Raw genomic sequence first — 16,163 nt, 5'->3', positions numbered from 1 at the left:
GTATTAGCTATGATCTAATTAGAGGACCCACCTGTAAAAACTGATCAATATCAGACATGTCAAAATGAAGTACCAGTATATTTTATTGAATCAGTGAAAAGTGTAACAAGCTTTCTGATTACAAGCAGTCCTGGACTTATGATCACAATAGGGACCAGACCATCCCAATTTAATTAATTAAGCCAACCCAATACTTTATGAACTTGCTTGCTGTATCATTAAGCAACACACTGTGGTCATTAAGCGAATCACATAGCTGTTAAGCAAATCTGGCTTCCCCCATTAACTATGCTTGTTAGAAGTCCCCCTGGATAACGTGACTCTGGGACAAGGCAACAACTGTAAATACATGTCAGTTTGCCAAGCACTTTAATTTTGATCATGTGACTTGCAGGGAAGTCATAAGTGTGAGGATCATAATGTCACTTTTTTCAGCACCATCCTTATTTTGAATTGTTAAACAAATGGTCATTAGCCAAAGACTATATCTGCGTATTTTTTTAAAAAATGATGTTCACTATATAATAATATGAAATGAAGCACAATATTCTGTACTTGCTGCTAAAATTTTGAAATGTATGTTATGTTTTCAACAGCAAGCCCCATTATTCATAAAAAGAATACAGAATTAATATCAATAGGATTTCAGGCATACAACAAAGCACATGAATTGTGATTAATATTCTACCTAGCTAACTACACACTTTTGCCCTGCAGAAATTAAAATGTGTATTTCTTGGTTGCAGGAGCAAGATGGGACATTCAAGCAGGAGTTGTAGCGGAAGCTCGTTTGAAGGACCTGACTCCGATGCTGCCAGTCATCTTTGCCAGAGCAATTCCGGTAGAGAGGCAAGAAACCAAGCACATTTACAAATGTCCAGTTTATAAAACTAAGCTTAGAGGACCCACCTACACATGGACTTTTAACTTAAAAACTAAAGAAAGGCCATCCAAATGGGTGCTTGCAGGGGTAGCCTTGCTTTTGGAAGTTTAGCAAAATACTTGCGGGCACACGTTTTTCTTACTTACAACAAGGTATTCACACATTAAATCATGTATTTGAAATGACCACAGACAACCTTCAAGATAATGCTTTTATTGAATACTTGTTTAATGCAACATATATATTTACATTACTGCACATAGAAACAGTACATATGTACAAGTGAACATGCAAAGGATTAAGTCACTGAATCATACATGTTACATATGTAATATGCAGATAAACCTTTGGTTCAGCCCTCTTCACCTGAGGGAATAACATTTAAAGTTTCCATAAATGGCACATATGGCCTCATCCCAGACAGGACTTATATGTATACTGTAAGACCAATGCAAGTTATTTTTAAAGTCACTTGTATGTTCTGTTTTGCGTAGCAAAAGCAAAAAGTAAGTAAATAATATAGCTGTAAGCAAAAACTTAAAATATCTTAATTATAGCCAGAGAATAAAATATGTTAACTTCTTTAACTGGAGTGCAAAAATATAGAAAACTACAATTTTGTAGGAAAAGCATATAGAACGCTTAACTCTGCTGCCACCAAGTGACCTTCTGTATTTTTGCACCCTATAGTTAACCCTAAAAAAAAACAACCCTATTGAGAAATATGCAGTTTTCAGTTGGTAAAAATTCAACTTGGCTGAATTATGCCCTTCCAATTTTAAACAATATTGACCTTTATAGATTTTTTTCTGCATGTAAAGTAGAATAAACAGTGATTTGGACTGCTTTTTTTCAGAAGTTTAAAGTCTGGTTCAAATTACAAAGTCAATTTACTATTTTTAAATTTTCCATTATTATTACTAAATATGTTACTATTAATATTTCTAAATATTTTATAATTTTATTTCTAAACTAAGTCTATAAAGAAAAATATTTTTAAACAGTAGATCATTTTATTATATGCAGGAAAATATTGCTGTTCCCAATATTAACAGCCTTTTTCCTTAGAAATATTTAATAAATCAAAAGTGGTTATTCCACATTTCTGAAATTATTTAAACATAATGATTATAAATGAAAGTTCAAGATTCAAATTTTTAAGTAAATATAGTAAATACATAAATCACCAAAATCAGAATTTGCACAGATGTCTCGAGTATTTTCATTTCCATTAATGACGCATTGGCATGCTGCAATAAAGAAGAAAAAACAAAACGTTTAGAGTTTAAGAAAGAGAATGTAACTATTATAAACTCTATTTCAAAGAGCTATAATCCCACCAATTGTATTGTTCCAGATTCCAAATGTAAATAGTAAGTCAATGACCTTTGTAAGAAAAAAGCAAAATCATTAAATGCATTCACAAAATTATTTCTCAAAATTAAAAGCCTCTTAATTTTTCGAAACTATTGGACAGGATGTTAGAATATTTAGAAGGAACATTTTATTAAGACTCAGAGACCATATCTCACTTTCTTTAAGACTCATTGAACTTCTTACTCTTCACTGTTCATAGGCTTTAAAAGTAGCTTAACCCCGCAAATTATTATTAGACAAGTGTATTATCAGGAAATGTAAATTACCCTGGCATGGAAGGAAAGAAATTCCTTAATTCCTTATAGGGGATGATATAGAGGATGTAACTGGATGACTGGGAAAGGAGAAGCTGATTGCAACGTATATTAATCTGGGCTGGAAGGTGCCACCACCCACCTAACAGCTTGCTGTCATTGCTCTTGGATAAAGAACTTAACTTCATGCAGCTGCCTGGTGGGTTTTCTTTTTTTTATCTCAGTTCAGAATGGACTAAGTAAGGAATATAAATATTCCAACAAGCATATAAAGTAATCATAAATTCAAATAAGCAAAATTATTACTTGTGGAACTGCATGACTGCAGACTTCGTGAAAAATCTGTATCAACACAAACTCAAACTCATTCTCTGAGCCCAGCTTACCCCAAAAGTTTAGCATGGGGGGGGGATGAGAGGAACAGTAGATATGCCACCCTGAAGAAAAGATGGAATATAAATCTAAATAAATAAAAATAAAATAAACATAGCAAGTTAGACTGTTACATATGGTGATTTCTTAGAATTGACAATATTGGAAATACTTCTGATGCAAATCGCCCTATAAAGGTTTAGGTATAAGCTTACCTTTCAAGGTACTCCTTTACATTGCTGTAACCATAAAGCTTTGCCAAGTGGATAAGTGTTCCCGTGGCACAGTAACCATCACGTTTGCGACAGTAGCTGCAGTTACATTCTCCACGGCAAGGAGGGCACAACCACTCCTTAAAAGTGGGAGAAGAGTATTAGTTCACCTTATAAGTAATATGTTATCACCTAAGCATGGAAAGCACAAAGTTAGCGGCTGCATAAAGACACAGTGTTGCATGCTTCTGAAGTCATGTATAATAAAAATAAAACAATCAGATCACCAATAATTTCATTGTATCTCCCATTTCATTATTCCACAATTCAAGCAACTAGAAACTTACTGGATTCAGAAGTGCTACTTTCACATCTTCTCCATAGCGATTACGGAGACATGGTCCACAGAACTGTCCCCGCACACCGACACAGTCTTCATTATGACAGATGGTTTTTGTATCAATTGTCTTTTGACGGCACTGATGGCATGTGGTTCCCTAATAGTGGGACAAATGATAATATTATTTTTAGAAAGCCACTTCCGATACATATGAAGATAAATATGGTGCTTTTCATCAATCTATTCCTATTATTCTGATAAAGAATTTAACAAATTACTATTATCCAAAAACACAGATAATTATACATTTTTATTGCTGGAATATTAAGAAGCTTTTTTCACAACTCCCAATACAAATACATGTTTCAAACAAGGCAAGATGAATTAGCTAATCCATTGAACGAGTGGAAAACCAATTTATAAATGGAATTTGAAAAGCCTGCTACTGTATTGGTTCTACAAAGCTGTAGCAATATTTCAGGTTTTACAAGACAGCAATACTAAAACCAGCCCAAACTTAATCTAATGTTCACAGTCATTTTATTCTGGAGAGATAACTATTATGAAAAATTAGCATTCTAAGTAATTCCTTCCCCCCCCCCGAAAAAATTTTTTTTTGCTTAAATTCCTTATTTACTTCTTTTTTGAGGCAGGCACTTCTGCTAATACCTTGACAAGATAAATAATTTATTGGTAGTTATTTTACTGTCTGTGTTCTAGGAATTGTCAGTATAATTATAGACCGTAATTAGAATATTAAATACTTCACATTACACTATGACAGTAGGGAAGATTAACCATGTTCATGGGAAAGTGAAAGAACAAGTAATTCAACCAGTATAAATAATACTGTGGCATCTGGAACATTATATAAATGTAAAGATATCTCAAGAACATTGTGTACATAAAGAGGTTAAAAAACTGATTTGATCTAAAATATTGCATTCAGTCAATGTATGTCAAACTAAGCAAATTTATAAAGAAAACAACCTACCCAAATCTTATGGTGGATTTTTTCTTTATTGGTAAATGCAACTTGTTCTAAGTCTTCATTTGTTATAACAACAGATCTAAGTCCTGTAACTCTGGTGATTTTTCTTTTTTTCGGTGCTCCTAAAATATGCTATAAGAGAAATTCACCATCTCTAAATCAAATGCAGCTTCAAACTCTATATTCAAGTGGACTTGCAGTCTAATAGATTACCCACTAAAATATTTCTATTTTATATAAAGTTTATGCTTCTTTTGAGAGTAAGTCAATTTTAAAGAATTATTTAGTACAATAAAATCATCTATAATTATAAATTGTTTCTTGAATCATAAAGTTTAGGTTTCATTAATTTACTATACATTTATTATTTTTATAAGAGTAGCTTCTCCCTGTTTTCTTCCTTGACCTATTTTTTCTGAAAATGTAATTCTCCCCCTCTAAATGACTGAATACTTGTCAATAATTGCAGCACAAAGGATGAGAAAATATTGCAAAAAAAAATTATTTTATGAAACATATGAAATTGTAAATGGAAAAATTAAGTGCAATTCATTTGTACTTTGTGCTTTTTATAGATTGTTCTCCTGCTAAATCAAAAAATTCATTCTGTTTACTTTTATAACTCACCCATTTAAATCCTGGCATGGTTAGCACATTTTAAATGGAAAAATCTGAAAATAGTATATTCAAATTTCCAGAGGCAATTTAGTGAAATTGCTTCTGGATCAAATAGGCAATATGTCTTCCTCAATATATTTTGGACTATCCTTAATCTTCAAATGGTCCACCAAGTTTACCAGTTTAATCCAAAGTCTATTGTAGTCAAAATATTGTGATTGGAAAGAGCATGTAAGCCCAGCAATCAATCGACTATAAACCACAAGACGTGCTACTCAATACCAGGACCAGGCTAGGGGTGACAAACTCGCGGCTCACGAGCCAGCTGCATTATGCACTGGCCATGCCCATCCCCGTTTTAGCGAAGGGGGGGAAGTCACGATACATCACATGACGACGCAATGACGCAAGTTTGATTCCCTGCACTAGGCTATTCACTTAAACATTTGGCTCATGCTTGATAGTTCCATCCTTGCTACTTGCTAATTACTCTGTTAAAATAAATCCAAAACATAATTTTGATATGTACCTCATTTAGTTTTCTCTTCATTAAGGTATGATAAGTTTCATTATCAACCCATTGCATAGGTGAGTTTCTTTCCACAGCAAAGTTTTCTGGGGGACGAGCATTCCTGATTGGGTTAGTTCGACGCTGTATTGGGCCTCTTGAAGATCTTTTCCTTGGTGCTTTCTTTCGTTTCTAAAACAAAAGAGGGAGAGACATTTTCTTTATGAATATGTAGCCTGAAGTAATAGTTTATCATGGTCACCTTGCTTAATCCACTTCAAAAAAAAAATTCAAATTACCTTTTATGGCACACTGCTAATCCCTACACAATTTGGGAGCGTATGTAACAAGAACAGATACATATTTGGACAAAATTAGTGGAAAGTTTGGAAATAATTTCTACCAACATTAATTTCAGAATTTTTGTCCTAAGAGAGCAAGTTTCCAAAGGAATATGAAACATAGACCTACCATTTTCCTTGTTTTGCTGTATTAGATTAAGTATTATTATTAGGCAACTAGAACATTCTACAACATATTTCTTTACGTATATTGTGTACAGTTCACAGGTTGCAGTATATCCACATCAAAAGAGTACTGTCTAAAGGCTATAGTGTTAGATAAATAGTTACTGAATTGGTCAAAGACATGCACAAAATTGTGAAAAACTAATTTTGGTTCCTTCAGTTAGATATTTTGCATGTCTTCCTAAACAGAGTATATGTACATTTTGAAAGCTTTTGATAAAAGAAAAATTCTGTAAATGCAAGAGTAGGGAGCTAATCCTTTCTGAGTCAAGTCTGACTGAAAGAAAAAGTCATAATTTTATGACTTTATTGTCATACTTGGTTCAAGTAAAAAAAAAAAAATTTTTTTTTTAAACCATAGCAAATAATATTGTACCCCTGCAAAAATTAGTGATATATACTCAATCTTAAAAATGCAAAACAATTTTTTGTAAAAGAAAATTTATTCATACTTACAATTGAGGAAGGAGTATTTATTTCGATTGAGGGAGGTGCATCATCTAGTTCTGCTAGTAACTGTGCGAGCTGAAATGGGAAAATGAAATTGATTTTCTTTATAAATCAAATAGTTCTTAATGGTAATCTTATCTATATACTATTTCATGATGCATTTTTAAAAATATAGATCTTCACATTTTCATGGATCGTTGCTCCGACATTCTTTACTCTTGGGACATCTTCACTTCGATTGGTTTTTAGAATAATTTTAGTAATGTATCATATAGTTTAAAATTGCACTAATATGATTAGTTTCACTGTTTAGAATATTACAACAAAAGTTTGGAGTTAATAATAAACTTATTCATATTTCAAAAGTTATGGAAGCAATTACTTCATATACTTAAGCCATGTTAGCAGGCTTTATCCTTCATTTCAAAGGGTAAGATAACAAATTCAAAGCACACTATCCTTTTTACACTGGTACAATAGTTTAAAATTTATTAAGTAGCAATATATGATTATACTCAACTATAAGCATTGATAAACATAACTGTTCCAAGCCTTTTTCATCCAATGAATGAGGAGGAGACGCGGTATGAAAACAGCCCACTAAATTTTGGCATCAGCCTTATCTACTGCAGGTATGAAATTCAAGGGAAATACTTGTAATGTATAAGCAGAATTTCATTGAAAAACTTTGGGCATCATTTTTTTTAGTCGTATTAAGCTTCCAGCATTCAGACTGGTACTAAGTGATATAGTATTAAAATAATAAACCTCAAGTTTTCCTCGAGTGCAACCACAAGAACAAATCAATAGTTAATATGAAATTCAAACCCAAACAAAATGGTGACAGTTTGAACTACAATAATGCATAAGGCTTGTTAAGTTAGATTTGAAAATAATTTGTTCCTACTAATCCAGTGATTGGTGTCCATCTTTGGATCCTTCACTAAAATCCAATTAATTTGCCTTTGTTAGATAAAAAAATATGTTTGATAAAATAAAAGAGGCAATTAGAATTACATGTGTGACAACTCATTTCTTTGTTTTCTTGACTATTAATGCCATCTAAGAATGCTGAATTAGTTCTCACCACAGCTTTATTTTCTTTTATATTCTGATCTCTCTTCAAAAGTACATTAGAGTTTTCATCTGGTGTCTCATCTGCCTCAGATTCAGAAGAAGTATTTGGATATGCATTTCTCCCATTTGTAAAAGACTTTTTAGCTGATTTGTTAGTAAGCTGTAATACCCCCCGAGTTTTGAATTTTTTCTTCTTATGAGTTGACTCAGTTTCCATTTCTTCTTCATTTTCTTCTTCCTCCATTAAAGATGGGTTATAGTCTCGGTCTAATTCCATTGCCTAAAAAAGAATGAATAAACAACCTATGTTACATACAATATGTATGAAAAAGCTAATATTTTATGTCCCTTACCTACACCAATCATATTAAAAGGTATCTTTTATAAATATCTTGATTTTTAGTTAAGTAGATTTACAATTATCTGGTTTGTTATCAGTAATTTCAGATGAATTGTTCAAGTTGGCTTGGTACACAGAAAAAGAGCAAAAGACAGATGGCCAGGCTCTACATTAGACAACAGAAAATATAATAGTAAAATATTTTCAAATATAGATCCAAATAAGAACCAGCTTACTGTGACATCTAACTAATCAATTAATTCAAATATTCATTTATCTGAAATACTGTAACAAAAAATGCACTGCAGAAATTACAATGGTTATTTAGAGAATAGCTTTAAGTCCATAATCATACACAGCACTATTAAACATTATTAGTAAAAAGTACTGGATCAGGCAATAAAATGCAACTGCATATTCATTGGAAGAACACTCCATAAAGAAATAGAAATAGAACCTACAACTACAAAAAGAAGAAAAATTTACTCTACTTCAGGTTTTTCACTTGATTCTACTATAAGGTGACCAGATTTTAACATTGGTAAAGAGGGACATTGTGTGCGTGGCTTATTTTGTGGGCGTGGCTAGCTGGTCATGTGACTGGGTGGGCGTGGCTAGCTGGTCATGTGACTGGGTGGGCGGGCTAGCTGGTCATGTGACCGGGTGGCCATGGCTATGTGTATAGGGTAAGGTGAACAGATTTTAACATTGGTAAGAAGGACACCATTGTGGGCGTGACTTATTGTGGGCGTGGCTTGGAGGCCATGTGACTGGGCGGGCGTGGCTAGCTGGTCATGTGACTGGGTGGCCATGGCTATGTGTATAGGGACTACTCAGAGGGCTGAAAAGTCATTTCTGACAGGTCCTCACACTTTTGACTGGTCCTCACACTTATGACCATCCTCACATTTATGCCCGTGCAGCATTCTTAACAACCATGTCACTCATTTCACAACTGCTTCTCTTCACCATGGTGACAAGATAGGGCAAAAACGTAAAATGTGAGGACAGTCATAAGTTCGAGGACTGGTCAAAAGTGCGAGGACCAGTCAAAAATAACTTTTTCAGCCCTCCGAGTAGTCCATATGCACAAAAGGACTAACCAGAGGGCTGAAAAAAGTCATTTCTGAGAGGTCCTCGCACTTTTGACTGGTCCTCACACTTATGACCATCCTCACATTTATGCCCGTGCAGCATTCTTAACAACCATGTCACTCATTTCACAACTGCTTCTCTTCACCATGGTGACAAGATAGGGCAAAAACGTAAAATGTGAGGACAGTCATAAGTTCGAGGACTGGTCAAAAGTGTGAGGACCAGTCAAAAATAACTTTTTCAGCCCTCTGAGTAGTCCATATGCATTAAAGGATACAGCAATAGAGAGGGATGAAGGAATGGAAATTAGAGTAGGAGTGAGGGTAAGAGAGGGAGGAAGAGAGGAGAAGGAGAAAGGAAGAGGAAGTAGGGAGGAGAAAAAGAGGGTGGGGGGAAGAGAAAGTAAGAAGGAAAGAAAAGAGAGAGGTGGTAGGTTTGAGGAGAAAGATTGCTGTACAATAAAAAAAGATGAAAGGGAAGAAAGCCAACCCCAAGCAAATATAAAGATATTAAGATAAAGAATGAATTGTTAAACTTTAAAGAATAAAAGAGAACAAATATGAATAAATAGCAATAATTAGAAACACATATACAAACATACAATGTATTTTCTTTGAACAGAATATTTGGCTGGTTCACAAATTTAAACAGTGTTTAGTCATTTCAATTAAATTTACAATTTCTATATTTCCTTTTTGCCATATTTATTCATCTATTTTTTTAAAAAAACAATATTACCCTTCATCCTCATCTCTAATCTTAATCAAATTCAATTTTTCCCTTCTATTCTATATTATACCCCTTCCCATTGTCATCTATTTTTATATCCATCCTCACATTGTTTAATTATGTAATTATGTAATACAGTTGTTTAATACAAATTCAACATTTTAATATAAATCAATTAGTTATAAAACTATCTTTTTGTATATTAATCAATATGAACATGAATATTCCAATTATTTCCATGCAATCCAATTTCTTACAAATCAATTAATTATATTTACCAATAATAATAAACCAAATAATTTCTCCCATATATTCCTCTGAACCACAACTTAACCATTTCTGCTTTCAACACAATATACAATTAATAGTATCTCAATTATTACAATTCCCTAGTTAAATACAGCTTTTTTTTCTTTTGATTTTTAAAATCTTGAACTCTCCTCCTAAATTTCCCATTGTTTGCAGTTTTTCACCTACCTTTTTTGGGGAGGAAAAATAAAAATAAAAATAAATCTCTCTGCCTCATTTTGTCACGTTGCACCAAAGATCCTGGTTTCGGTTTCGTTTCTGCAGCTTAGCTAGCTTCAGGAACTCTTTACACTGATTGCCTGTAGGGCGGCCCTTTGAAGCCCCGGGCAAGAGTTTAAACATTTTTTTTTTCTTCTAGCCATCAGCTGGGGCTCAAGAGGCAGCGGGACTGAGGAGGCAGAATGAAAAATCGGGACTTTTTTGAAACGCCGCAGGACGCGGGACAAATTGCTATAAAGCGGGACTGTCCCGCCAAAAGCGGGACGTCTGGTCACCTTATTCTACTATATTTTAGAAAGCAATTATATAAGAAAAATAATCAAGTTGCAATTTAGACCATGAACTTCACAAGGAATTTTATTTACTGGATGAAAATTCTGCATGTTCCCCTACCATTCTCGATGTTCCAGGCAAGTTCTCATTCCTATCTTCCAATGACAACGTTTTCATGGGAATATCAAGTTCAAAACCAAGAAAATCTTCTTCATCACTTGGGGCAGCAAATATTTCAGCCAATTGCAGCATCTATCCAATTCATAAAAATATAAAATAATCAGCTTGGAAAAATAATCATTTTGTACTATGAATACTCCCACGATGTTAATTTTCTACTCAGTTCTATTCCTTAAGTAACACCCAGAAAAACTAATAAACCAATGGAGAGAAGATGCTAGGCAGGTTGATTCAGGTTGCAAATCAGTAGATTAGTAATAAAGAAACAAAATTCAAAAATAACAGATTTAGAAAGACTGCACATATAAGCAACAGTTTATTAATTACCTAAAGATAGGGCAGTAAATATAAAAGACAAATGTAATCTAGCATATAGAGCACAGATGTCAAACTCGCAGCATCACATTGCCATCACGTGACATATTGCAATGTTTTTTCCCTTCACAGAATTGAGGTGGGCGTGGCCTTTGTGTGTCACATCTGGCCCCCAGACCGTCAGTTTAACACCCCTGATATAGAATATTCTTACATTTAAGACCATCATACATTATTAATGAAAGCCCAAATCTACCCAAAAATAGACAATCCCTTCCGCCAAAATAAAACTTATTATAGGACAATTATGGAGCAACACTACAAGTAAGACATCTTAGTGAAATAAATATACTAGTTGTTGCACAGAGCTGTAAGTACAAGTTGACAAGCATGGTTGGACTCAGCAACAGTTTAGTGGCATTTCAGTCCAGGACATTATATATCTGCTGTGACAGTAATTTCATTTTCTCCAGGGCTAATAGGTACATAGCCAAAACAATGGACATAATTACCAAAACTTAAGAACATTATCTGGAAAGTTAGAAGATCTGAGAGAGAGAAATACATTAAATATATAACTCCTAAAAAAAAAATAAACCCACAGGGTTCAGCATGTTCAGTGACAAAAGCTGTTTGGTGGAATGCACTGAACAGAAGCATGCCATGGAAAAGATGGAAGAAACTTCCTTTGACAGAATCAATGTGATGGTCCTCTGAACTTAATATTGTCTGGCCACATCTCTCTAGAATTTCAGATCACAAACTTTTTTTGCCTAACTAAAAATACCAGGAATTGAATCATATGCTATGAGCTTTTCCCTAATATATAAGCCAAGATTGTTCTATACCAGGGGTATCAAACTCAAGGCCCAGGGGACAGATCCGGCTTGCAGGGTGCTTAGATCTGGCCCACAGGGTTGCCCTGGAAACAGCGAAGGACCCTGGCCTGTGGTACCTCTGCCAGTGAAAACAGATGGTCCTCTCGAGCAGGTGGCCCTCCTGAGCTCCGTTTTCACTGGCAGAGGGTTGCCGGAGGCCATTGCAGCCAAAAATGGAGCTTGGGAGCCCATTTTCACTGGCAGAGCACTCAGGCCACCACAGGCACCCTCAACACGAGTGATGTTGAGCTGGCCACACCCATCCAGGTCCCCCAAGGTCAAATACAACCCTGATGTGGCTCTCAATGAAATTGAGTTTGACACCCATGTTCTATACAAGTTTTTCTCTATTATAATATGAAGTTTTATAGGTTTTAACAATTTGACAGACTATGTAATCTAGTTACAATGAATAATTGGCTTCCAAGAAAAAATCTTATTAATTCTTACCTTACTGTATAGTTGAGCTAGCAATTGCTGTGATCGTTATATGCTGAACTAATTTTGTCTTTGCATTTACACTAGAAAACTCATTACAGAGTTGTAATTAATTATTAAAGAAAGGTGCGTTCTCCAGTGAAGTACATTTTCAATTTCTGTGTAATGGACAGTGGTGGTAAGAGTGAAATTCAAAAAACATATTGCAGTCCATCCTCCTTACTTTGTTCTGATTTTAAGAATCATATTCAGGAGTTTTAGTGCAGCAAAATAACTTAATTTAAATATGAACTATTCAATACATAATAGGTGTACAGTTAACAACTTTTATTGAGAACATAATAGTGGTGCATTATGTTCTCCATAAAAGAAAGAATCCTTGCTACAAGCACTCTTTTCTTCCATCTGCTAAAGTTTTTTTTTGCCATTCCATTTTAGCAGTTTGGGCACAATGGCTAATTGACTGACTATATCCTTTTAAACAAACAGTTGAATCCCCCTCCCTTCTCCCCATGAGTGTTTTTGGCTAACCTATAGTTTAAGATAATAATTTATCCATTTGACACACCTATCCAAGTCACTGTCTTTCAATTATTAGGTTGGACATCGTCTTAATTCAGGGCATGAGACCAGTGGCATCACAACCAGAGATCTAAGGTCTATTCACCACCATTCTTCCATTGTGTAGAAGATCCTTGCAAGGCCATGTGAAATGCCCATTTGTATCATACAATCAATCCATGAAGGTCTATCTTAGAAACCCCACGGTGGCAATAATACTCTTCTAACTGTTCTCTAGCAACCGGATTAAGTAGCATTCAACTATCAAGAACCCAAAAGGAATCCCAATTTTATTTCTAGATAAATTAGGGAAATGAATAAAATTACCCTTTCCATCACCTTGGCTAAGAGCAAAAAGCAATCCCACGTTTTTCTTTTCAGAAGGAAAAGCTGGATCCTAAACAGGCAAAAAAAAAAAAAAAAAAGGAGGGAAGAAACAGCAAGACTTCAGTTAGCACAGCTGAGTTGCCCAAACTTGCAGGTACCTCTAATATTTTTTGTTCAAATACTCAGAATTTCTTTAATAAGCCAGAAGATATTTAATAATATTTATTATTCAGCCACTAATAGGCAACCTGATATCCTCTTGATAGGTTGCATTAATAATTACCTCAATCCCCGCTAATGCTTAAGGTAATGTTTCTCAACCAATGTGCTTTCTAATTTTCAGTCTGTACAAATTTCAATTATAGTTTAACTTTAGCTGGGTACCTGGGAGAATTCAAACACCTGAAGACTTACCCCCAATTAGAAATGATTGGGTTAAGGAGTGGCGTATCTAGGAGCGCAACAATTCGCATCATCAAAATACTGTTTCTTTAAGCTAAAAGAATGGAGTCACGGCTTCTTCTGGCCACCTTTGCAGTTACAGTATCTGTAATGCGAAAATATTTTATAGGCACCAGGTTGCCTATTCCACTTTTACAGCTGTACTGATATCGAGCCAGTATGTAATCACTGTTTCCCTACCAGAAAGTCTCCCTCCTGCGTTATGAAACGCAATTTATTCCGTGGACGTGAATTTGCGATCCCGAAACAAACTTTCTCTAAAGTATTATTTCTTTTCGGAAGACGATCCAAGAAGGGGTGACGGGTGCGCAGTAGGGTGACCATTCCCGTACTCTTGAGAAAATTGAAACGGGCTAACTTTTCTGGGTGCAAATAGAAACTTCGCGAGAGCTAGTCGCTCCAATCGCAGCCGATTGAAAAGCGCGCTCTGTGGTGTGTTCTCCTCCCACTCTCATTGAGAGAGTTTGGAAAAGAACAGGGAGAAAGACCAATTCTTTGCCACCGTCGCCTCCAGCATCCCTTCCCCCTTTCCCCAAATAAAGGTGCAATATCGATCTACCTACCGCCGGGCGCAAGACAGGCGGGCAAGCCTGAAGTGAAGACGGTGGATAAAGGGGGGGGGTGCCCAGGGTGGAGCCCAGTGGAGTGGGCTGCGGAGTGCGCCTGGTTCCACCGGTCGCGAGCACACGTGATGGGCCTCAAGGCGGAGATAGCCGGGCGGCTTCAGCCACGGAGGTGGGATGGGAGGGATAGCTGGTGAGAAGTCCTCTCCCAAGAAAAGCGATACCTCCCCAGGGCTACAAGTCCCTTTTAAGTCCAGCCGGTCTAACATTGACTTAGATCTTAAATAATGTGTCTTCCTTTTTGATCAACATCAGATTGTTTCGGGGTATCTGACAGGGGCGCCGTTAGAAATAAAATTTTAAGTTATACCAAGTCCCAGAAAGGATTTACTTTGCTTCGGGGCGGACCAAGAAGATGCTGTGGGTTGCACATATAAACGCAGGTACTTCTTAGAAAGAAATGCTAGTAATTACACAAATCTCAAAATTCAGTGAAGAGAACCAAACCTCAGTTACCAACCTCAAATACCAAATTAGATGTAAGAATTATAACATATAATTATAAGACATTATACTGCCTAGAATTGCTTTTAGTCATATAAATGGCTATATTAATTTTCTTTCTCTGTATTAATTCATCTATACTTCATTGACTTACCTGGATTGCTGTTGAAAAGAGTGTTGGAATATTTTACTCAGTTGTTCTGAGCTAAGAAAAAAAAACAGTGCATGAAATTTAAGAATTACTCTTAAATTCTTTACCATTTATCCCAAGCCAATAAACCCTTTCCCAAAGGACCTTAATTACCCATCTCAATTCTGCCTTGAGTTCACAAGCTTTTGGATCCACCTGAAGACTTTCTGATTACTGGTCCTCCGTGAGCTTTCTTCTTTCTGAGCTGTTCCCTTAACAATTTAAAGATATAATTTGCCCAGTTATGGTTCAATCACACAACCTTTCACTGCCCTATTGAAGCACACGGATCTCACTGGTCCCCCTTGCTATTCAGGGTTCTCTGATCATCACCAACAAGGCTAGCAGAGGTCTGAAGGTGGCTGAGAGTAGTAGACACACAGCTTGGTCAACAGGCTGGTTTTATCAAAGGGTATCACACACACTCACAATCACTGGGCATAAAAAGAAGAGAAAAAAAATCAGATACTTACCAATGATGAAATGACTTAATTTGGGCAACTACCTCAAGACTATAAATTCCCTTTATTACTTTCCAGGTCAAATTATCAGAAAGACACCCTTTGAGTAAATGGCAGGGTGTCACTATCATGGAAGTCAGCCGTCCAGCTGAGCTCATTGCTACCTGCTACCTCATTGCAACACCAATACTGTTGGAATAATTTTTTCCTTACCTAGATTGTCCTCAACCAGGTTCAGTTTTTTAAGGGGAAAAAAGGCAGGCAACTATCTGAAGAAGTTCTTGATTTTCCTCCAAGAGCAACTGCAAAGACTTCTTCCTACCAGCACCGCTTATATACATTGCAATGAGTCCCTCCTTCTCAACACCACACTCTTACCCATTCGCCCAAGTCCATCACCACATATCCCATATAAGGAAGTTTGCTCCTCCTATAACATGGTCTCTTAAGTTTTTACAGAATACATTTTCTAACGAAAAGCAATCCTTGGAAGGTATATGTTATCTGAATTGTCTGGGTCAGCTACTTTCAAGACCTATGAACAGTGAAGAGAATGAAGGCCAACAATTCTTAAAGGAAACAAAACAAGGCATGGTTTCTGAGCCTTAATAAAAATCTAAATACTCAAATAAAATATTCTTTCCAAATCCCAGAGGTGTTTTTTCAAGGGGCAACTGGATTTTCTGAGAAACTTCTTAGATGAGAAGCGA

At 35.6% G+C, this 16,163-nt stretch overlaps 2 protein-coding genes across 11 annotated transcripts in view; one reads left to right on the top strand and one right to left on the bottom strand.

The window, feature by feature from the left end:
• DNAH11 (dynein axonemal heavy chain 11) overlaps positions 1–1,078 on the top strand; it is a 179,008-nt gene extending 177,930 nt beyond the window's left edge. For all 4 annotated transcript variants that reach the window (XM_060685695.2, XM_034402384.3, XM_034402387.3 and 1 more), the window contains one exon: positions 747–1,078. In XM_060685695.2, the coding sequence (XP_060541678.2) occupies positions 747–994 (248 nt within the window). In that variant the 3' untranslated portion in view covers positions 995–1,078. The remainder of the gene's footprint in view (positions 1–746) is intronic.
• A 953-nt stretch (positions 1,079–2,031) lies between these two features.
• On the bottom strand, positions 2,032–14,370 carry CDCA7L (cell division cycle associated 7 like). 7 transcript variants are annotated; one of them, XM_034402393.3, is made up of 11 exons: positions 14,299–14,370; positions 13,274–13,343; positions 10,695–10,826; positions 7,620–7,889; positions 6,539–6,607; positions 5,577–5,747; positions 4,433–4,561; positions 3,446–3,595; positions 3,102–3,238; positions 2,901–2,975; positions 2,032–2,133 (listed from the first exon to the last, which is right to left on the bottom strand). In XM_034402393.3, the coding sequence occupies exons 2-11, from the start codon at positions 13,280–13,282 to the stop codon at positions 2,115–2,117; spliced, it is 1,161 nt and encodes a 386-aa protein (XP_034258284.2). In that variant the 5' UTR covers positions 13,283–13,343; positions 14,299–14,370; the 3' UTR covers positions 2,032–2,114. The 7 variants fall into 7 exon arrangements, with proteins under 7 accessions (XP_034258284.2, XP_034258287.2, XP_034258285.2 ...); XM_034402396.3 differs by having other exon boundaries at positions 13,286–13,343; XM_034402394.3 differs by lacking the exon at positions 14,299–14,370 and adding an exon at positions 13,916–14,042.
• Between the last annotated feature and the right edge of the window lie 1,793 nt (positions 14,371–16,163).

Source organism: Pantherophis guttatus, chromosome 4, assembly GCF_059756535.1.
Source record: "Pantherophis guttatus breed Tessera chromosome 4, ASM5975653v1, whole genome shotgun sequence".
NCBI lineage: Eukaryota > Metazoa > Chordata > Lepidosauria > Squamata > Colubridae > Pantherophis > Pantherophis guttatus.
This window is presented reverse-complemented; position numbering and strand designations above follow the sequence as displayed.

What these genes read in the sequence shown, in the direction of transcription:
- CDCA7L (XM_034402389.3), bottom strand. Translation starts at nt 13,749, where the DNA reads ATGATGCGAATTGTTGCGCTCCTAGATACGCCACTCCTTAACCCAATC. An exon ending in TAGCCAAGGTGATGGAAAGG is followed by an intron (nt 10,827 to 13,273) that starts GTAATTTTATTC and finishes TGAATTGGATAG; the next exon opens with ATGCTGCAATTGGCTGAAAT. An exon ending in TGCCTGGAACATCGAGAATG is followed by an intron (nt 7,890 to 10,694) that starts GTAGGGGAACAT and finishes ATTCTTTTTTAG; the next exon opens with GCAATGGAATTAGACCGAGA.